The following is a 23434-nucleotide window of genomic DNA, read 5'->3' as shown; positions in this document are numbered from 1 at the left end:
AGAAGTAGGAGGACTGCCATGAGTTCGAGGCCAGCCTGAGACTACAGAGTGAACTGCAGGTCAGCCTGGGCCAAAGCGAGACCCTACCTCGAGGAAAGAAAAAAAAAAAACAACAACTAAGTGCCCAGCACTCAGGAGGCAAAGGTAGGATATTGCTGTGAGTTTGAGGCCACTCTGAGATCACATAGTGAATTCTAGGTCACCTGGCCTAGAGTGAAGCCTTACCTCGAAAAAAAAAAAACCAAAAACAAAAACCCTGAGAGAGGTGGATACAACATTGTTTAGGTAATACAGAAACAATCGGATGGGGGCTAGAGAGATGGCTTAGTGGTTAAGGTCAGTGTCCATGTAAAAATCCAGGTGCACAAGGTGGTGCATCCTTCTGAAGTTCATTTGAAGTGGCTGGAGGCCTTGGCACACTCATTCTCCCTGTCTCCTTCTCTCTGCAAATAAATAAAATATTTTTTAAAATTAGGGCCGGAGAGAGGGCTTAGTGGTTAAGGCACTTGCCTGTGAAGCCTAAAGATCCAGGTTCAATTCCCAAAACCCACGTAAGCCAGATGCACATAGAGGCGCATGGTGTGAAGTTCATTTGCCACTGGAGCACCCATTCCACCTTTCTCCCATGAATAAATAAAAATTTTAAAAATCTTAAAAAGATATTTGGATGTAATGAGTCAGTATCCCACCTAGCCGCCCACTCTGCCTACTGGAGTCCTCCCACCCATCTTCTTTTTTTTTTTCTAAATATTTCCTTCCTTTATTTGAAGGAGAGAGAGAGAGAAGATAATGGACACGCCAGGAGCGCTAGCCACTGCAAACGAACTCGAGACACAAGCACAATATGTGCATCTGGGCTATGTGGGTACTGGAGAATCGAACCTGCGTCCTTAGGCTTCACAGGCAAGTGCCTTAACTGCTAAGCCATCTCTCCAGCCCAGTCAGGCCTTCTCATACCATTTTAGGGGCACAAAGAGCCTGCCTGCTAATACCAAAACTGTCTCAGTTCTCCATTCTGATCAGAACCCACAATCAGAGCATATCACAAGCAATTTATCAGCTTCGGAAGCTGCACAGTATTACTGCTCCAAAAACCTCCTGGCAACTCAGTCACGTGATCGACGTGGGCCAATGGATGAGGCCCACGCACTCCAGACACTCACATGCGCTCCTAGAGCCTGAGCTCTGGCCGTGCCCCGCCCCTGGCAGCCCGGTACGCGGCATTTATCCTCCCCAGAGATCTGGGCCTCAGGGATTAATGGTTCCCACCAAACATTGTTTCCGAACGTGGCCACCAGAGCATGTCCTGATTGGCTTATTCTAGAGGCGGGGAAGGGATTTATTTGAGCCTGGAACCACTTCCTGAAGCGCGAGGCAGGAAGTTATTCGGTAACCCTAGAGTCAGGTGAAGAAAGTGGTCTCGGCCGCATTGGTAATTACGCGAGCCGGAGGTGGATCGGCTGGAGGGACCTGCGGCTTGCAGCACCTAGGAACCCGTTTCCATCGCAGCAACACGGGCCCTTCCGCCAGCCCCGGGCCCGGCGCGGCGGCCCAGGGGGCTTCTTCAGCCTCTTTGGAGCCGCTTCAAGGGACTTCCACATCCCCTGAGCCTCCAGCCAGGGGTCTGGCTCCCTTCAACAGTAAGAAGTGCTCTCGCCACCCCAAACCCTCCCTCCCCACATTAAGGCCACAAGATCCTGGTCCGGAGCGACTGCCTTGGACCTGGAACTAGACACGGGTCCAAAACGCTCTGCCCCGACATACCACAGACAGGGCTCTGCGTCGTCTCTGATATGTCACCGACAGTCTCCCACAAGGACAACAGTCGACAGCGGCGGCCAGGGATGTTCAGCCACGCTCTGGATATGAAAAGCGGTCCACTGCCGCCGGGGGACTGGGATGACAGTCGTCAGGACTCTGTGGACTGGGAAGCCGACCGAGCTCTTATGAGCGATGCTGACACCAGTGAGGTCTCTAAAGCCCCACGGAGCTTCCGGGCCGAACTAAGCAGCGTTTTGCTACTGCTTTTTCTTTATGTGCTTCAGGGCATTCCCTTAGGCCTGGCTGGAAGCATCCCTCTCATCTTGCAGAGCAAAAACGTTAGCTATACCGACCAGGCCTTCTTCAGTTTCGTCTTTTGGCCCTTCAGTCTCAAGTTGCTCTGGGCTCCCTTAGTTGACGCGGTCTACTTTAAAAACTTCGGTCGTCGCAAATCTTGGCTTGTCCCTACACAGTATATACTCGGACTCTTCATGATCTATTTATCTACTCAAGTGGACAATTTGCTTGGGAATACCGATGGCAGAACACCCGATGTGGTGGCCCTCACCGTGACATTCTTTTTATTTGAATTCCTGGCCGCCACTCAGGACATCGCTGTGGACGGTTGGGCGTTAACTATGTTATCCCGGGAGAACGTGGGCTATGCTTCCACTTGCAATTCGGTGGGCCAGACAGCAGGCTATTTTTTGGGCAATGTTTTGTTTCTGGCTCTTGAATCTGCTGACTTTTGTAACAAATATTTGCGCTTTGAGCCTCAAGCCAGGGGAATCGTTACTCTTTCAGGTAGTGTATTTAAACTATCAAATTTCTAGGTCTGTTTTATGCTTGTGTATCCTTTTGAGAACGTTTGTGACTTGCAGTGGAAGGGTTTTTTGGGTTTTTTTTTTTTGCTGGCATTTAATTTTTAATTCATTTCTTTTTAAAATTAATGTGCAAAATTTTGTGTTTCATTATGGGATTTTCATTCATGTATGTACTTTGCTCCTAATCATGTTCCATTGTTTTAAATTTGTTTTGTTTTTCGAGGAAGGGTCTTACTCTAGCCCAGCTGACCTGGAATTCACTACGAAGTCTCAGGGTGGCCTTGAACTCATGGCAATCCTCCTACCTCTGCCTCCCTAGTGCTGGGATTAAAGGTGTGCACCACCAGGCCCGGCCTTATATTTTTTTTCTTCAAGGTAGGGTCTCATTCTAATCCAGGTTGACCTGGTACTCACCCTGTGCACCCAGGCTGCCCTCAAACTCACAGCAATCCTCCTGCCTCCACCTTCTGAGTGCTGAGATTAAAGGTGTGAGCCGCCAAGCCTGGCTCATGCTCCATTATTACCTGTTGGTGTTCTCCTTCCACTTTAACCCCCAAACAGTCCTTCATATTTATCTAGACATATCTAGAATTTGCATGTGAAAGAAAACATGCAATATTTATCTTTTTGATTCTGCATTATTTCTCAAAGTGTCACTGGATTTTTTTTTAACCGGGTGTAGCTGACTTTAAATGCAGTCCTCCTGTGTCACTCTTCAGCCCTATCCCAAGTACTAAGATTACAGTCGTGTATCAGCACATCCAGCTTTTGAATTTCCTGCCAATCTTTATGGTAGAGCAAGTATGGTTTTTGTTTTGTTAAAATGAACTTCTTTTAAGTGTCACTAAAGCCAGCCAGGTATATTAGAGCAGCATACAGAGAAAGGTAACCCGTAGAATAAGAAATTTCAAGTTAGAGACCCATAGACACTTTCATGATCCACCCGGTGCACCTTTTCTTTTTTAAATATGTTTTTTCTTTATTTATTTGAGAGAGATAAATAGGGAGAGAGAAAGAATGGGCGCACCAGAGCCTCCAGCTGCAGCAAATGAACTCCAGATGCATGCACCCCCCTGTGCATCTGGCCTATGTGGGTCCTGGGGAATTGAACCTGGGTCCTTTGGCTTTGCAGGCAAGCGCCTTAAGTGATTAGCCATCTCTCCAGCCCCACCTTTGCTTTTTTAAATTTTTTATTTATTCCAGAGTGAGAGAGAGAAAGGGAGAATGGCCTCTAGCCACTGCACATGAACTCCTGATGCTTGCGCCACCATGTACATCTGGCTTATGTGGGACCTGGAGAATCAAACCTGGGTCCTTAGGCTTCGAAGGCAAGTGCCTTAACCACTAAGCCATCTTTCCAGCCCGCTTTTGCTTTTTAAAGATGTGTTCCACATGGTTTATATTTTGCCTTTGAAAAATGTTCTTTTGGGATGTTTCTGGCTTTTTTGTTTGTTTGGTTTTGGTTTTTAGAGGTAGGGTCTCTAGCCCACATTGACTTTGTTCTTTGCTGGGATGTATTTAGGCTGATTTGTTTTTATGAAGAGCTATTTGAATAACTGTGGAACTTGAACTTTGTTCTCCAGGGAATTCTATAATAGCTTACATTTTAAATTTAATGTAAAATCTAGTGGGTTTCTGGTTCAAACATTTTAGTTGGATTAAAAAGTTCTTAATGTCGCCCGGCGTGGTGGCACATGCCTTTAATCCCAGCACTCTTGAGGCAGAGGTAGGATTGCGGTGAGTTTGAGGCTGCCCTGAGACTACGTGAATTCCAGGTCAGCCTGGGCTAGAGTGAGACCCTACCTAAAAAAAATAATAATAATAACTAAGAACAAACTAGAGGGTTTTAGTTTGTTTGTTTTAATTGATCTAGGTCATTCATTTGCCAGGTGTTAGTGTCATGGTTGCTTAAAACCTGGGATCTTTTCTTCTTTGAAAGAACTCAGTTTATGATGGAGATTTGCAAACCAAGATGGGTAATGGTGTCTGCTGATTTTTGGTGCCAACGAGGACTTGAAGGGGGCAATGATTAGCTAAGAAAATTCCTGTCATTCTAAAAGCTGAGAGCTTTATCTCCAGTAAATTGTTGCCTTGTAGCAAGCAGTAAGATTCCAGAACTGCTAGAATATAACACACATACACACACAGAAAGAAAGAGAGAAGCTCTGCATTCCCTTTTTGTTTGTTTGTTTATTTTGTTTTGTTTCAAGGTAGGGTCTTTCTCTAGCCCAGGTTAAACTGGAACTCACAGTGATCCTCCTACCTCTGGGATTAAAGGTGTGTGCCACCACCCTGGCTTGTTTATTTCTTAGCTTTTTTTTTTTTTTTTCTAGTCGCTACAGTTTTATTTATTTATTTATTTTTAGGCAGAGAGACAGACAGACAGATAATGGGCACTCCATGGCATTTAGCCACTGCAAATGAACTCTAGATGCATGCACCATTTTGTGCATCTGGCTTTATGTAGGAAGTGGGAAATCGAACCCAAACAGTCAGGCTTTGCAAGCAAGTACCTTTAACTACTGAGCCATTTCTAGAGCCCTGTTTCTTAATTTTATAACCACTTATAAAAGTGACATAAAAAATATCCTGTGGAATGGTATTTGAGACTTCTCTAGAAGCAGTAGTAAGAATGTAAAGAAGCAATTAAGATAGGGAAAAACATATTGGAGTTTAGTGGCAGAAAAAGAGAGCTAAAGATCTTAGTATTTATAAATCAGCCTTTCATTTTCTCTCTCTTTCTCTCTTGTTTTTGAATTTTGAAGTAGGGTCTCACACTAACCCAGGCTGACCTGGAATTCACTATATAGTTTCAGGGTGGCCTTGAACTCACAGCAATCCTTCTACTACAAATGCTAGGATTGAAAACATGTGACACCATGCCCAGCCTATATTTTGTTTTTGAGATGATTTAGCCATGTTGCCCTGGATGACCTGGAACTCAGTATTCATTATGTAAATAAAGTTAGTCTAGAACTTTGATCTTCCTGCCTCTGCTCCCTGAGTGCTGAGATTATACGCATGTGCCATCACACATAGTTAATAAATCTGGTTTTTAAGGGCTGGAAAGATGGCTTAGCAGTTAGGGCACTTATCTAATTCTCTCTCAAATAAATAAAGAAAAATAAAATATCAAAAAACTAAATTTGGGCTGGAGAGATGGCTTAGTGGTTAAGCACTTGCCTGTGAAGCCTAAGGACCCAGGTTCGAGGCTCGATTCCCCAGGACCCACGTTAGCCATATGCACCAAGGGCCGCACGCATCTGGAGTTTGTTTGCAATGGCTGGAAGCCCTGGTGCGCCCATTCATTCTCTCTCTCTCCCTGCCTCTTTCTCTCTCTCTCTCTCAAATAAATAAATAAAAATGAACAAAAAAATACATTTTATTTATTTACTTGAGAGAGAGAGAGAAAGAAGCAGAGAAAGAGAGAGAATGGCATGCCAAGGCCTTCAGCCACTGCAAATGAACTCGAGATGCATGTGCCACCTGGGGAATCAAACCTGGGTCCTCTGGCTTTGCAGGCAAGCACCTTCCACTAAACCATCCCTTCAGCATTAAAAATAAATAAATCTTTTAAATTAATTATTTGCAAGCAGAGAGAGAGAGAGAAAGTATTCTATTCACACAGTACCCAAGTTAAAAAATTTTTTCAATCTCATATAGTACTTTAAAAGCTAACTTCGCCGGGTGTGGTGGCGCATGCTTTTAATCCCAGCACTCGGGAGGCAGAGGTAGGAGGATCGCCGTGAGTTAAAGGCCACCCTGAGACTACATAGTGAATTCCAGGTCAGCCTGAGCCAGAGTGAGACCCTACCTCGAAAAAAAAGCTAACTTCTAGGGCTAGAGAGATGGCTCAGCTGTTAAGGTGCTTGCCTGGGAAGCCTAAGGAGCCAGGTTCAATTACCCAGTACCCATGTAAGCCAGATGCACAAGGTGGCCCATGTATCTGGAGTTTGTTTATAGTGGCTAGAGGGCATGGCATGCCTTTTCTTTCTCTGTCTGCTCAGAAATTAATAAACTAATTAAAGATGTGTGTGTGTGTGTGTGTGTGTGTGTATTTTTTTGGTTTTTCTAGGTAGGGTCTCACTATGGAATTAACTATGTAGTCTCAGGGTGGCCTTGAACTCATGGTGACCCTCCTACATATATATTTTTTTCTTTTTTTTTTCCCTCAATTTTTATTAACATTTTCCATGATTATGAAAAATATCCCATGGTTGGGGCTGAAGAGATGGCTTAGTGGTTAACTGCTTGTCTGTGAAGCCTAAGGACCCCAGTTCGAGGTTCGGTTCCCCAGGACCCACATCATCCAAATGCACAAAGGGGCGAATGCATCTGGGGTTAGTTTGCAGTGGCTGTAAGCCCTGGACCGCCCATTCTCTCTTTCTCTCTCTGCCTCTTTCTCTCTCTTTGTCACTCTCAAATAAATAAGAATGAACAACAACAACAAAAAATTCCCATGGTAATACTCCCCCCACTTTCCCCTTTTGAAATTCCATTCTCTATCATAACCCCTCCCCATCTCAATCAGTCTCTCTTTTATTTTGATGTCATGATCTTTTCCTCCTCTTATGATGGTAGTGTCAGGCACTATGAGGTCATGGATATCCAGGCCATTTTGTGTCTGAAGGGAGCACGTTGTAAGGAGTCCTACCTTTCCTTTGGCTCTTACATTCTTTCTGCCACCTCTTCCGCATTAGACCCTGAGCCTTGGAAGGTGTGATCGACTCAGTACTCCAGTCACTTCTTTCCAGCATATATATATATATAAATATATATATATATATATATATATATATAAAGAATTTTTAAAAATTTTCTTATTTATGTTATTGATTTGTGAGTGAGAAATAGAGAGGGGGACAGAGAATGGGTGCACCAGAGCCTTTATTTGCTGCAAACAAATTCTAAACACATGCACCAGTTTGGGCATCTGGTTTACATGGGTCCTGGGGATTCAAACCTGGGTCCTTTGGCTTTGCAGGCAAGTGCACTAACTGCTAAGACATCTCTCTAACCCTATATATAAAGATATATTTAAAAATTTTTTTTTTGTTTATTTGTATTTATTTATTTGAGAGAGACAGAGAAAGAGGCAGAGAGAGAGAGAATGGGTGTACCAAGGCCTCCAGCCAATGAAAAAGAACTATAGATGCATGTGCTACCTTCTCCATCTGGCTTATGTGGGTACTGGGGAATTGATAAAAGCTAACTTTGCCTGGGCTAAAGCAAGACTTATTTAAAAAAAAAAAAAACTAACTAGGTACATACCATTCAAAGATAATATATAAAGTCCTAGAACTTATTTCTTTTTTGCCTTCAGTGGAACCAGGTAATAAATCTGGTAGATCTTTCATACAAATTTGAACTTACTCTCAAATGCTGTTAAGATAAATAAATGGAGGAATACAGGAGTTAATAGATTTAGAGAATCTTAAAAACCAGAGGCCCATACCTCAGAAAGAAGATCTTAAAATCTTTTTTTTTTTTTCTAATACAGAAGAAAGGGAGCATGGTACTGTGTGCTTTCTTTGTCAAGTAAGAGACCTGGGAAAAAGCTTTCATGTGAAAAGTCCACTTACAAAATAATATGAAAACCAAGAAATTGATGTGATATGATCTATAGACTTTATTATTCAGATTTCACCAGCTAAACATGTGGGGGAGGGGTCCTATGCAGTTTTATCTTATATGTACTCTTGTGTAACAAACACCAGTAAGTTATGACTGCTTGATTAAGTTACCATAAGATTCCTTCATGTTATGCCCACCTATAATCTGTTTTTTCTTTATTCTGATTGTTATTTTGAGACAGTCTCACTCTGTAGCCTAGGCTGTCCTGGAACTCACAGTGTAGCCCAGGCTGAACGTAAACTTGTGATCCTCTCCTCAGCCTCACAAGTACTAGAATTACAGGAATGAGCCATCGTGTTGGGCGTGTTTTCTATGTTTATAATTGTTATCTCAGAAATGTTACATAAATAAAATCATCTAATGTGTGTATCCTCTTGGTAATTGGCTCTTTTCAATTAGCATACTTTCATAATTACATTAGTGGATTGTTCCTTTTTAATAATGAGAAGAGTATTGGCATTTGTCAGACATGCCACCATTTATTTCACTATACATCCACTGAAGGAGTTTGGGCAGTTTTCAGTGTTTGTCTCTTCCTGTCTGAAAATGAAATTTACCTCCTGGGATAAATGTCCAAGAATGCAAATGCTAGGTCCTGTGGAAAGTCCACTTTTAGTTTTGAAGGATTATAGTAGAGTATTTTCCACAGTGCTCAGCGTTTTGTTTGACTTTAGGCAAAACTGTATAGGCCAGGCTGGCCTTGAATTCATGATCCTCCAGTGCTCCAAGTGCTGGGATTACAGATGTGCACCATCATGCCCCACTGGATGTGCCATTTTATCTTCCTATCAGCAATGTGGGAGTGATTTACTTACTTATTTATTTATTTATTTTGTTTTTGTGAGGTAGAGTTTTACTCTAGTCCAAGCTGACTTGGAATTCACTATGTAGTCTCAGGGTGGCCTCGAACTAACGGTGATCCTTCTACCTCTGCCTCCCGAGTGCTTGGGATTAAAGGCATGCGCCACCACGCCCGGCTTGTTTTTGTTTTTTTATTTTGAGAGAGAGAGTGAGTTGGTGCGCCAGGGCATCAGCCACTGAAATCGAACTCCAGATGCTTGCACTACCTAGTGGATATGTGCAACCTTGCTCTTGCCTTACCTTTGTGTGTCTGGCTAATGTGGGATATGGAGAGTAGAACACAGGCAAGTGCCTTAACTGCTAAACCATCTCTCCTGCCCTCTTGCTGGGCTTTTTGCTTGCTTGTTTGTTTGTTTTTCAAGGTAGGATCTCACTCTAGCCCAGGCTGACCTGGAATTCACTGTAGCCCAAGCAGATCTTGAACACATGGAGAACTCCTACTTCAACCTATCCTGTGGTCTGTGCTGGGGCTATAAACTGAGCCAATAAATCCAGCCAAAAATTCTTTTAACTCTCTTTAATGGGCAAGCCCTAAGAACATTAAAAAAATAAAAAATAAAAGTCTATTTCTGCTACAATTCATTTGTTGATCCCCATGAGGCCAAATACTGGTTCAGTTTCTCCTACTATGAACCTGAGAGTCTTAAGCTGGTTGGTGGATGTCCCTTCATTCTCTAACTGGTTAAATAGACATCTGTGCCAGAAATGAGGAGGTGGAAAGGAGCCTGCAGTTATGTAGGTCAGAAACTGCCCACCACTGGCTTTGGGAGGACTAAAGTTAATTTCCATACATTACTGGGAGCCAAGGGTGTTCCATCAGATGGTGCTATTTACTTTCTCTACCTCTTCTGACAGTGGAAAAGAATGGTTTTACAACACAAATGGTGTTAAGACATTAACAAAAGAATTAGAACAACATTTGGTAGAAGTCTTCTGCTTTTTTTTTATTAGAAGTTTTATTAGAAGTTCTTGCAAAGTTTTTTTTTTTTGTTTGTTTGTTTTTTTTGAGAGAGCCTCACATCTGGCCCAGGCTGACCTGGAACTCATTATGTAGTCTCAGGGTGGCCTTGAACTCCCAGCGATCCTCCTACCTCTGCCTCCTGAATGCTGGGATTAAAGGTATGCGCCACCATGCCCAGCACAAAATTTTTTTTAAATATTTTATTTATTTGAGAGACAGAAAAAGAGGCAGATAGAGAAAGAAAGAAAGAGAGAGAGAGGGAGAGGGAGGGAGGGAGGGAAGGAGAGAGGGAGGGAGAGAATTTGTGTGCCAGGGCCTCTAGCCAGTGCAAATTGGCTCCAGATGCATGTACCACCTTGTGCAGCTGGCTTACGTGGGTCCTGGAGAATCAAACCTGGTCAGTAGGCAAGTGCTTTAACTGCTTAAGCCATCTCTCTAGCCTGAAATTTTTCCACAATGTATTTTTTTTGTTTATTTTTATTTATTTATTTGAGAGCAGCAGACAGAGAAAGAGGCAGAGAGCAAGCCTCCAGCCACTGCAAACGAACTCCAGATGTGTGCACCCCCTTGTGCATCTGGCTAATGTGGGTCCTGGGGAATAGAGCCTCGAACTGGTGTCCTTAGGCTTCACAGACAAGTGGTTAACCACCAAGCCCTCTCTCCAGCCCCACAATGTATTCTTACTAAAATATTTCTCAGCCAGACATGGTGGCTCATGCCTTTAATCCTAGCACATAGGAGGCAGAGGTGGGAGGATTGCTGTGAGTTCAAGGCCACCCTAAGACTACATAGTGAATTCCAGATCAGAATGAGACCCCACCCTCCTCCCCCAAATAGACCTCACACTGGGGTGATGGCTCAGTGCTAACTTGCAAAGTCTGGCAGCCCAGGTTGGATTCTCCTGTATCCAAATGCACAGAGTGGCTCATGCATCTAGGGTTTATTTGCAGCAACAGGAGGCCCTGGCAGGTGCATATTCTCTGTCCGTCTGTTTCTGTTTTATTCTCTCTCTCTCTCTCTCTCTCAGGTTTTTTTTTTTTTTTTTTTTTTTTCGTTTTTTGAGATAGGGTCTCACTCTAGTCCAGGCTGACCTGGAACTCACTACGTATTCTCAGGGTGGCCTCGAACTCATGGCGATCCTCCTACCTCTGCCTCCCAAGTGCTGGGATTATAGGCATGTGCCACCACACCCAGCTGTTTTATTCTCTCTTAAATACATTTTTTAAATAAAAAATTTCTTTTTAGATAATGCGAACTAATTGAAACAGTATGAGATCAAATTTAGGAGATTTTGATTTAGGAGATTTTTGAAGTTGTATCTCTGTCTCATAAATTTATCTTTAGTTTAGACAGGGTCTTGGTATTTAGCCCAGGCTGGTATTGAACTCGGGATCTTCTTGTCTTTGCTTCTTGAGTGTTGGGTTTACAGAAACGCACCATTATACCCAGCTTTAATTTTAAAATGGGGGCTGGGGATAAAGCTCACTGGATAGCATGCTTGCCTAAATTAGTCTGTATTCAAGTAAAATTGAACTAAACATAGTATACGCTTTCATCATAAATGAAGTTTAAGCTGTAGTCATGGCCTTCAGCTAACACATCAGTAAGAGCAAGACTCAGTTCAAGGTCAGGCTGAATGGCACGTGCTTGTAATTCTAGCACTGAGGAGCCTGAGGCAGGGAAATCACAAGATTGAGGCCCAGCCCTGTTGAAAAGAAAAGGATAAACCAGGTGTGGTGGTGCACGTCTTTAATCCCAGCACTTGAGAGGCAGAGGGAGGTGGATAGCAGTGAGTTTGAGGCCACCCTGAGATTACGTAGTGAATTCCAGGTCAGCCTAGGCCCTACCTCAAAATAACAACAAAAAAGAAAGAAAAGAAAGGAAGGAAGGAAGGAAGAAAGAAAAAAGGATAGCATCTTGGGATTTTCTAGCTAAGCCCTCTTATTTCACAGATACAGAAACTCAGGGTGATTAGTGAGATACAATTTTGCACTTAATTATGTAAGGCATCATATTATAGTTGTTTTAATTTATTTTATTTATTTGAGAGAAGAAGATAAATAGGGAGAGAGAGAAAGAGAGAGAGAGAGAGAGAGAGAGAGAATTGGCATGCCAGACCCTCCAGCCACTGCAATCGAAGTCCAGATGCATGCTCCACTTGGTGCATCTGTTTTACATGGGTCCTGGGGAGTTGAACCTGGGTCCTTTGGCTTTGCAGGCAAGCACCTTAACTGCTAAGCCATCTCTCCAGCCCCATATTATAGTTTTTAAACTGATTTAGAATGTAGTTTTGGGCAACTTGATCCGGAAATTAGGGCTAGTGGTGACATAAGCTGCTGAGTTGTGGTAAAGGAAATGACATGTGTATAACACTTTGTGTGTTTATGGCACATGGTGTATACTTGATTCATGATGCCTGTGCTATCATTACTATTTGTAGCTGTTAAGCAGATTCTTTAGGCAGTTAGTCTGAATAAATAAGCGCATGGCTTAGCTGTTTTTCACTGAAACAATCCAGACAATATACTTATGTCTTCATTCTGTGCCTACAAGTATGAAGTTGCTTCTCTACCACTGTATTGAAGAGAGTTTATTCTTAAGACTAAACACAATAGAAACTTGAATAATAAAAGATGGAAATCTATTGTAAATAATCATGTGGTTTCTTGTTTTGCTTTTGTTTTCTTCTAATTTTGAGACAGTTTCACATATTCACATATTTCCAGGCTGGCTTTGAACTCACTGTGTAGTTAAGGATGACCTTGAACTTTGATCTTCCTGACCTCCTAAGTGCTAGAATTACAAGCTAGTGTCAACATGCCTGGCTGTGGTTGTGTGTGTGTGTGTGTGTGTGTGTGTGTGTGTGTGTACTTCAAGGTGTTTATGCTTCAGCTTCTTTGAGACAAGGTCTTTTTGGGGGCTAGGGTCTCGCTGTAGCCCAGGCTGACCTGGAATTCACTCTGTAGTCTCAAGGTGGCCTCTAACTCACAGCAGTCCTCCTATCTCTGAGTGAGAACCTACCTTGAAAAACCAAAAAAAAAAAAAAAAAGAAAGAAATCTTTTATCTATAACAGGTTATACACTATTATCCCATCCCCCCAACTCCCATTACCCTGGAGGCCCCTCCTCAGTGGGGTTATGGTAATCACTGTGGGATCATAAAGGCCTCAGTCAGTCCCTATGGGGTAGAGGAGACCTTGCCTCAAGAGTATTCCTACCTGCTCTATGGCTCTTACAATCTTTCCACTCCCTCTTCTACAATGTTTCCTGAGCCATGACAGGCCTGTCGGCAATGTGATTTAGTTTTGAGTTCTTTGTAGTCTCTGGATTTCTGCTTTCACAGGTTTTGATTATTCTTTTGTTGTTGTTGTTGTTGTTTTTCAAGATAGGGTCTCAATTCTAGCTGGGGATGACCTGGAATTGACTATGTAGTCTCAGGGTGACCTCAAACAGCGATCCTCCTACCTCTGCCTCCTGAGTGCTGGGATTAAAGACATGCACCACCATGCCTGGTAGGTTTTGATTATTCTAAGTGTCTGTTACCATCAACCTGGGGCTGATTGAGGCAAGGTCTTTTTTTTTTTTTTTTTGAATATTTTATTTACTTATTTGATAGAGAGAGGCAGAGAAGGAGAATGAGAATGGACATGCCAGGGCATCCAGCCATTGCAAACGAACACCAGACACATGCACCACCTTGTACATCTGGCTTACGTAGGTCCTGGAGAATCAAACCTGGGTCCTTTGTCTTTGCCGGCAAGTGCCTAATCACTAAGCCATCACTCCAGCAGAGACAAGGTCTTTTGATACTGCAAACAAACTGTCAGACTAGACTTGCAGCTTTGGATTCTCCTGGCTTTGCCTCCCATTGTTGTAGATGCATTGGAATCACATGCATGTGCTATTGTGCATCCAGTTTTAGGTGGGTGCTGGGCAGTAACCACTGAGTTATCCCCATAGCCTATGTTTGTTTTTTCAACCAATATTTTTGGTTTTCTTTCTTTTAATTAATTAATTAATTTATTTATTTTGTTTGTTTGTTTTCAAGGTAGGGTCTCACTCTAGTCCATGCTGACCTGGAATTCACTATGTAGTCTCAGGGTGGCCTCGAATCCATAGCAATCCTCCTACCTCTGCCTCCCCAGTGCTAGGATTAAAGGCATGTGCCACCATGCCTGGCCTGGTTTTCTTTTTATTTAAGGGAGAGAAATAATGGGCATATCAGGGCCTCCTGCCACTTTGAAGGAAGTCCAGATGCATGTGTCCCTTTGTGCATCTGGCTTTATGTGGATACTTGGGATGAACTTGGGCATCAGGCATTGTTAGCAAGCACCTGTAACCATTGAGTCATCTCTCCAGCCCTGTTTTTGTTTTTTGAGACAGGGTCATGCTCTGTGTCCTAAGCTATCCTTGAATTAATTTTGTAGCCCAGGCTTACCTCAGCCTCCCTAGTGCTACAAATATGCACCACTATGCCCATTTCAATCACTTATTCTTTATCATCTGAGCTGTCATAATTTAATTCAGGGCAAGGATTTATGAGGCAACAACCTTTATAAGGAAATTGGGCCAGTCAACAGTTGGCTGGTAAAAAAAGATACATTTTCTTTTAAAAAAATTTTTATTTATTTATTTGCAAGCAGAGAATGAGAATGGATGCACCAGGGCCTGTAGCCACTGCCAATGAACTTCAGGTGCATGTGCCCCTTGTACATCTGGCTTACATGAGTCCTGGGAATCAAACCTGGGTTCTTTGGCTTTGCGGGCAAATGCCTTAACTGCTAAGCCATCTCTCCAGCCCAAGATACATTTTCTTCAGTGGTATAGCTACTGGGTTGCCCAGGTGCCAGCAAATAATTCCCAACCCATGCTCATGCAAGCAACCCCAGTTAAACTCAGTAAACTCCCCCACCACACACATACACAAAAAAAGACATTAAAACAGAAGCAGGACCAGTTGGAAAGAAGAGGTTCAGTATGAGTGGAAAGTGGACAAAAGAAGGTTATTGGGGAGGTGGGGTAAAATGTGATTGAAATATATTACAGGGCTGGAGATGTGGCTTAGTCAAGGCACTAATCAGGGAAGTCTAAGGACCCAGGTTCAATACCTCAGAACTCACATAAACCAGATGCACATGGTGGCACATGCATATGGAGTTTGTTTGCACTGGCTAGAGGTCCTGGCACACCCATTGTCTCTCTCTATCTGCCCCTCTCTCTTTAATTAATAAAAATTTTTAAAAAGAAATACATTACCCATACATATACAATTATCAAAAATTAATTTTATTTTTCAAAGTATTATTTATTTATTTATTTGAGAGAGAGAATGGGTGTGCCAGGCCTCCAGCCACTGCAAATGAACTCCAAATGCATGCATCCCCTTGTGCATCTGGCTTACATGGGTCCTGGGGAATCAAACCAAGGTCTGTAGGATTTGCAGGCAAACACCTTAACCGCTAAGCCATTTCCCCAGCCAAAAAAATAATTTTAGAAAATATAGAACTAGGCTGGGAATGTAGCCCAGTTGGTAAAAATGTTTGCTTAGCATGCACAAAGCCCTGGGTTCAGTTCCCAGTATACACTGGCTCACACCCGTAATTCCAGAACTGGGGAAGTAGAGGCAAGAGGATCAGCTGGGCGTAGTGGCACATACCTTTAATCCCAGCTGTGACTTCAAGGCCACCCTGAGAGTACGTAATTAATTCCAGGTCAGCCTGGTCTACAGTGAGACCCTACCTTGAAAAAACCAAGTAATAATAATAAGATAGGATCAGAAATTTAGGTTACCTTTGGCTACACAGTGAGTTCAAGGGTTACATGAGATATTATCTCAGTAAATGAATGAATGAATAAAATTGCTTGAGTATGACTTAATAATGCGGAGATAAAAATCATGTGTCCCTTCATTACTATCCTTAAATAAAATGACACTGTAGACTTGTGTTTTATTCTGCTCAGTTGTACACATTTCTGTAAAGTTTGTTTCCTAGTATCAGTCTATTTTTATTAACAGGGCTATTTCATTTATCTGCTGTATCTCTAACATGAGTCACTTAAACTTTTTTCTTTTTTTAGGTTGAGGGAAAGATGTATATCTAGTATTTATGAAGTTACATAATTTCAACAATTAATTACAAATTTAAACCCTTCTTAATTTCAGATTTTCTTTTTTTCTGGGGAACTGTATTTTTAATAACAACAACATTAGTTGCCCTTCTGAAAAGAGAAAACAAAGAAGTATCAGTAGCTAAAGAAGAAACCCAGGGAATCACAGACACTTACAAGCTGCTTTTTGCAATTATAAAAATGCCAGCAGTTCTGGCATTTTGCCTTCTGATTCTAACTTCAAAGGTAAGAGCTTTGTAAACAAAGTTATCATTATTGAATACTTTCAGTGCCTTTCCATTAGTCCCTTTCTAGTACCACTAGGATTTAGTAATGAAAATATTTTCCTTTTTTTATTATTATTTTTTTCTCAAATTTTTTAAAACATTTTCCATGATTATAAAAAATATCCCATGGTAATACCTTCTCTTCCTCCACTTTCTCCTTTGAAATTCCATTCTCCATCATATCCCCTCCCCATCTCAATCAGTCTCTTTTATTTTTTATTTATTTATTTATTTATTTTATTTTGGTTTTTCGAGGTAGGGTCTCACTGTAGCCCAGGCTGACCTGGAATTCACTATGGAGTCTCAGGGTGGCCTCGAACTCACGGCAATCCTCCCACCTCTGCCTCCCGAGTGCTGGGATTAAAGGCGTGCACCACCACGCCCGGCCTCTCTTTTATTTTGATGTCATGATCTTTTCCTCCTCTTATGATGGTCTTGTGTAGGTAGTGTCAGGCACTATGGGGTCATGGATATCCAGGCCATTTTATGTCTGGAGGGAGCATATTGTAAGGAGTTCTACCCTTCCTTTGGCTCTTACATTCTTTCCACCACCTCTTCCGCATTAGACCCTGAGCCTTGGAAGATGTGATTGAGATGTTACTCAGTACTTCAGTCACTTCTTTCCAGCACTATAATACCTTCTGAGTCATCCCAAGGTCACTGCCATCTGAAAAGAGAAGATTCTCTACCCAAAGTGAGAGTAGTGTTAATATAAGGGTATAAATATTAAGAGAAGTGCTTACTGGGCAGTTTGATAAGCATAGTATATACATTTTTCCAGACATCATCAGATGTTACACCCCTAAGGGCTCATGACTACCCCTGTTTTAAGTTTTCAGTATCAGGGATGTATTCCCCCCCTTTTTTTTTTTGAATTTTCAAGGTAGTATCTCACTCTAGCTCAGGCTGACCTGGAATTCACTACATATTTTCAGGACGGCCTGTAACTCACAGTGATACCTCCTACCTCTGCCTCCCAAGTGCTGGGATTAAAGGCGTGCACCACCATGCCCGGCCAACTATTTTATTTATTTCCTTGGTAGAGAGAGAGACAGATAAAGGCGCACCTAGGTCTCTAGCTACTACAAATAAGCTCCAGATGCATGCACCACCTATGGTTTATGTGGGTACTGGGGAATCGAACCTGGATCTTTAGACTTCGCAGGCAAGCCCCTTAACTGCTAAGCCATCTATTCTCTCTAGCCCTTAAAAAAAAAAAAAAAAAACTTTTATTTTATTTTACTTGTTTTGGGTGGGGGAAGAGGCAGAGAGAGAGAAAGGAAATGGGCACACCAGGGGGCCTTCAGCCACTGCAAAGGAACTCAAGACACATGCACTACTTTGTGCATCTGGCTTACCTGGGACCATTGGCTTTTGCAAGCAAGTGCCTTAACCACCAAACCGTATCTCCAGCCCCCCCCCCCCCCACACACACATTTATTTATTGATTTTCAATGTAGGGTCTCACTGTAGCTCAGGCTGACCTGGAATTCAGTATATAGTCTCAGGGTAGCCTCGAACTCACGGTGGTCCTCCTACCTCTGCCTCCCAAATGCTGGGATTAAAGGTGTGTGCCACCATGCCTGGCTTTATTTATTTATTTATACTTTCCTTTTTAAAAATATGTATTTTATTTATTTATTTGAGAGAGAGAGATACAGAAAAAGGCAGGTAGAGAGAGAGAGAGAGAATGGGCATACCAGGGCCTCCAGCCACTGCACATGAACTCCAGATGCATGTGTCCACTTGGACATCTGGCTTATGTGGGTCTGGGGGAGTTGAGCCTGAGTCCTTTGGCTTTGCAGGCAAGTGACTTCACCAGTAAGCCGTCTCTCCAGCTCCCTTTCCTTTTTTTTTTTTTTTTTCTTTTAGTTAATTTGCAAGTAGAAGGAGAGAGAGAGAGAGAGGTCAAGAATGAATGGGTACACTAGGGTCTCTTGCCCATGCAGTGTAACTCTAGAAGCATGCACCATTTTGTGCATCTGGTTTTACATGGGTACTAGGGAACTGAACCCAAGCTGTCAGGCTCTCAGAAGCACCTTTAACCACTCAGCCATTTCTCCAGATCCTAAAAGTCTATTTGTTTGTATGTTACAGATCGGCTTTTCAGCAGCAGACGCAGTAACAGGACTGAAATTGGTAGAAGAAGGAGTACCTAAAGAACATTTAGCCTTATTGGCAGTTCCAATGGTTCCTGTGCAGATAGTATTACCTCTGATTATCAGCAAATACACTGCAGGTCCCCAGCCACTAAACGTATTTTACAAAGCCATGCCCTACAGGTAAAGTCCAAACATTACTAAATAATCCAGGTTCTAATGAAGAGCAGCCATCACTATCATATCATGTGGAATGTTTGGAGAGGTGATGTGGCTTGAAAGCATCTTTAATATCAATTGTCAATGTCATTTAGGTGGACTCTCACATTTTTTTGTTTTGTTTTACTTTTTGTTTTTACGAGGTAGGGTCTCGCTGTAGCCCATGCTGACCTGGAATTCACTATGTAGTCTCAGGGTGGTCTCAAATTCCCAGCAATTCTCCTACCTCCGCCTCTCCAGTGCTGGGATTAAAGGCATATGTGACCACACCCAGCTTCTCTTACCTATTTTTAACATTCTAGCAGGTTTTAAATACATGCACACAGGTTTTGGTTTTCTTATTCTTTAACCTAACATGGAAATTAACTCAATGTGGTTTTTTTTTTTTTTTTTTTATAGATTATTGCTTGGATTAGAATATGCTTTGCTAGTTTGGTGGACTCCTAAAGTAAAGCATCAAGGGGGGTTCCCTGTATATTACTATGTTATAGTGCTGCTGAGTTATGCATTGCATCAGGTAAGCTAGCTTTTTGGAAGTAAACTGTTGTGTGTAAAATCAAGAAAAAAATTCTATCTACTGCAATGATAATAACATTTAAGGTTTACATATGGATCTGACAATGAGAAAATCATTTGATGAAGCTTAAGTCAAATTTTTAGTTTAATAAGTTCTCTTCATGGAAAGGGAGTTTCTTATATTGAGACAGGGTCTCCCTGTATATCCCAGGATATCCTTAAACTTCCTGTGTAACCCACACTGTCCTCAAACTTGAACTTTCAGTGATTCTTCTCTCTCATCTCAGTCTCTCAATTCTGGATTGGAGGTATGAACCACCGTGCCAATTCCTTCCTTCCTTTCCTTTCCTTTCCCTTTCTTTCTTTCTTTCTTTCTTTCTTTCTTTCTTTCTTTCTTTCTTTCTTTCTTTCTTTCTTACTTTCTTTCTTTCCCTTTCTCTCTCTCTCCCTCTCTCTCTCTTTCTCTCTCTCTTTCTTTCTCTCTTTCTTATTTTTTTCTTGGTTTTCAAGGTAGGGTCTCTATCTAATCCAGGCTGACCTTGAATTCACTATGTAGTCTCAGGCTGGCCTTGAACTCTCTAGTGCTGCAATTAAAGGCATGCACCACCATGCTCAGCTTCACCAAGCCATTTTCTGCCTCTTCTTCCTTAAGGTACTGAGATAGCTACTACATCAAAAGTCCCACGCTTTGGCTTAGACTCTGTATTAGATTTAAACTTACCCTTTAAAATTTTGTCATCTATGTGCTAATTTCTTTTCTTCCTTTGTTACATTTGTTTATAATCCCTGAAACGTGATACCACTTTGATTTAGCCTCACCTAAGCTGCTGTTTCATAGTAACAACTTGTGTTCTGGATATGTAAGTTAAATAAATGGCAGAGGCTCAATAGTAACATTTAACATTCAATTACACTTATGACTAATGTGTATTACAGTCACTTTGAATTTTTTTAATTTATTTATTTGAGATAGAGAAAGAGGCAGAGGGGCAGAGGACATGTCAGGGCCTCCAGCCACTGCAATCGAATTTCAGATGCTTGCGCCACCTCGTGGGCATGTGCAACCTTGCAATTGCCTCACCTTTGTGCATATGGCTAATGTGGGATCTGGAGAGTAGAACATAGGTACTTAGGCTTTGCAGGCAAGCTCTTTAACCACTAAGCAATCTCTCCGGCCCCTGGTTCTTAATTTTTGTCCTCTAAGGTTTTTCTCTGTATTTTGTAACATAAATTTGAAATGTTATTTTTCTTCTGTGTATATCTAATTTAGGGAATAACTTTAGAAACATAACCATAGAAGCTGGGAGCCAGAGATTGAGCTCAGTGGTAGAGCTCATGGTATCCTACTTGAGGCCCTGTGTTCAATTTCCAACCCCTTCCCTCAAAAGAAAGGAAAGTGGAAAAGAAAGGAAGTCTAATCCCATCACTAAGATGTTTTACATTTTGTTTTATAGGTTACATTGTATAGCATGTATGTTTCCATAATGGCTTTCAATGCAAAAGTCAGTGACCCACTTATTGGAGGAACATACATGACCCTTTTAAATACTGTCTCTAATCTGGGAGGAAACTGGCCTTCTACAGTAGCTCTTTGGCTGGTGGATCCCCTTACAGTGAAAGAGTGTGTAGGAGCATCAAACCAGAATTGTCGGACACCTGATGGTATTGAGGTATGTTTTAATTTTAGACAACATTAAGCTATTTTTAGGATACTAATTTCTTGTTTACTTTTAGGTCTATTTATTCTTTCTTAAAATTATATCTGCTGGTAGTTTCTCATATATATTTTGTGGGAGGGGTTGCTTTTTTGAGGTAGGATATCACATTAGCTGGCCTCAAACTCACCATGATACTCCTATCTCAGCCTCTCAAGTCCTGAGATTAAAGGTATATGCCCTGCTATTTTTTTAATTAATTTATTTGTTTGTGTATGTGAGTGTATGGGTATACCAGAGTCTCTTGCCACTGCAAATGAATATATGCTCCATTTTTGCATCTGGCTTTTACATGTCTGCTCAGGAGTTGAACATAGGCTAGCACACTTTGCAAGGAAGTATCTTTAACTGCTATGCCATCTCCCCAGCCCAAAATCTACATATTTTAACCCCATCACAATTAGTATGTTGAAGTCAGATGAGTTTATGTAAAAATGCTTTTCAGGGCCGGGTGTGGTGGCACACGCCTTTAATCCCAGCACTAGGGAGGCAGAGGTAGGAGGATCACTATGAGTTTGAGGCCACCCTGAGACTACATAGTTAATTCCAGGTCAGCCTGGACCAGAGTGATAACCTACCTCGGAAAAAAAAAAAAAAATGCTTTTCAGGGCTGGAGAGATGGCTCAGTGGTTAAGGTGCTTGACTGCAAAGGATAATGACATGGATTTAATTCCTCAGTACCCATGTAAAGCCAGATGCACAAAGAAGCCCATGCGTCTGCAGTTCATTTGCAGCAGCTGGAGGCCCTGATGTGCTCATTCCTTCTCTGTCTTTTTCTCTTCTATGTCTGTCTGCTTATAAATAAATAAAATACAAATAAAAAAATGCTTTTTATCAAAGAAGGGGCAATTGCTCCTTCACCTTGAGGATTACTGACCTATTAAAAGGAATAACTAGTTTTTCAATGTTAGGAAAAGGAAAATTTCACTAACCGTTCATTCATATAACAGGTGCAGCTAAAGCTGCATGGTGAGTGGTTTGTTGGTAAATTACTTCAAAATAACATTAGACTACATCTAAAATAAGTTCATTGGGGATTTCTTTACATTTCCAAATGATTATGATTTACAGCAAGTGTTCAAAATCATTTTTAATTCTGTTGATAGTATTGAAGAGATTGAATTGTCTTTATATATTCAGTCATGGTGGCATATACCTGTAATTCCAGCACTTGTGAAACTGAGATAGAATTGTGAATTTGAGGCCAGCATATGCTATAAAGGAAGTTCAAGGTCTTTCTTAGATACATAGTGAGTTTATGGCCAACCTGGGGCTACAGAGCAAGTTCTAGGTGAGCCTGTGCTAGAGTGAGACCTTACCTCAAACAAGCAAAATAAGTAAAACAAAGCAATGAAATTGTTGAATAGTCATTATTATTTTACTTTTGCAGCTTTGCAAAAAACTAGGTGGATCGTGTGTTACAGCACTGGATGGTTATTATGTGGAATCCATTATCTGTGTTGTCATTGGATTTGGTTGGTGGTTCTTTCTTGGTCCAAAATTTAAAAAGTTACAGGACGAAGGACCATCTTCATGGAAGTGTAAAAGGAGCAACTAATACATATATTATTGGACATTTTAGGAGGTAACTAATTTAGTTTTATTGAGAGTTATGATAATCAGTGTGTAATAACATATTATTTTAAATGCCAAATGATTGAAAAATGGAGATTTCTCTATATTTTTGATCATATGTTTTCCTTGCCTTGTTAATGTATTTAAAGTTTACTTAAGGTCAGGAAACAACTTTCTTGGCCTTGTCATTTGATTTTTCTTTTAATTTACTGACCAAACCATATTTTAGGCTGCAATGCAATAATCACAGGAGATAAACAATGCAGTCAAGTATTTAAAATTTTGGTACAGTGTATTAAATGGAACAAAGCTTATTATTCAGGTACTAACTATTACTAGTTTAATGTTTATGGCAGTTAAAATCTCATCTTTAATTATAAATTTGTTAAATTTTATGTAGAATTTGTCGAATAGAAAATGTAGTCTATTAAAACTAGTTGGTTTTTTTTTACTATACTCACATTGTACAAATGAATCTGTTAAAAATACTATTTAAAATGTATTTCTTGCTTTTGTAAGCATTAAAGATTTATAAAAAGTATTCAAACTATTTTTTATAAAAGGAATCTTTTTAATTTATTAATTTCTTCATCCTTACCTCCTTTTTGCAAAAGATACTTTAATTCTTGTTGACCTTTACCCTAAGGGTTACCTATGATTTTTGTCACAAGCGTTTCATGGCGCAAACACAGACAGCTAACAAAGGGATCAAATTTTGTACTGAATATATGTTCATGGGAAAGTTTTAAAAATAAAGATGAACTCCTACATTTCTAGTAGTTTTTTTTTTTTCTTTGTTTGTGTTTTCAAGGCAGAGTCTTGCTGTAGCCCAGGCTGACCTAGAATTCACTATGTAGTGTTAGGCTGGTCTCAA

The 23434-nt window shown here is 41.2% G+C and overlaps 1 protein-coding gene across 2 annotated transcripts; it reads left to right on the top strand.

Moving 5' to 3' along the window:
• Positions 1 to 1331: 1331 nt before the first annotated feature.
• On the top strand, positions 1332 to 23330 carry Slc33a1 (solute carrier family 33 member 1). 2 transcript variants are annotated; one of them, XM_004652102.2, is made up of 6 exons: positions 1332 to 2565; positions 16205 to 16395; positions 18534 to 18718; positions 19154 to 19271; positions 20725 to 20940; positions 22376 to 23330. In XM_004652102.2, the coding sequence occupies exons 1-6, from the start codon at positions 1794 to 1796 to the stop codon at positions 22541 to 22543; spliced, it is 1650 nt and encodes a 549-aa protein (XP_004652159.1). In that variant the 5' UTR covers positions 1332 to 1793; the 3' UTR covers positions 22544 to 23330. The 2 variants fall into 2 exon arrangements, with proteins under 2 accessions (XP_004652159.1, XP_044986108.1); XM_045130173.1 differs by lacking the exon at positions 16205 to 16395 and having other exon boundaries at positions 2425 to 2565.
• Positions 23331 to 23434: the final 104 nt, after the last annotated feature.

The sequence above is a fragment of the Jaculus jaculus genome, chromosome 11, assembly GCF_020740685.1.
Source record: "Jaculus jaculus isolate mJacJac1 chromosome 11, mJacJac1.mat.Y.cur, whole genome shotgun sequence".
NCBI classification, from domain to species: domain Eukaryota; kingdom Metazoa; phylum Chordata; class Mammalia; order Rodentia; family Dipodidae; genus Jaculus; species Jaculus jaculus.
This window is presented reverse-complemented; position numbering and strand designations above follow the sequence as displayed.

What these genes read in the sequence shown, in the direction of transcription:
- Slc33a1 (XM_004652102.2), top strand. Translation starts at nt 1,794, where the DNA reads ATGTCACCGACAGTCTCCCACAAGGACAACAGTCGACAGCGGCGGCCA. An exon ending in TTCTGATTCTAACTTCAAAG is followed by an intron (nt 16,396 to 18,533) that starts GTAAGAGCTTTG and finishes TGTATGTTACAG; the next exon opens with ATCGGCTTTTCAGCAGCAGA. An exon ending in TGAGTTATGCATTGCATCAG is followed by an intron (nt 19,272 to 20,724) that starts GTAAGCTAGCTT and finishes TTTGTTTTATAG; the next exon opens with GTTACATTGTATAGCATGTA.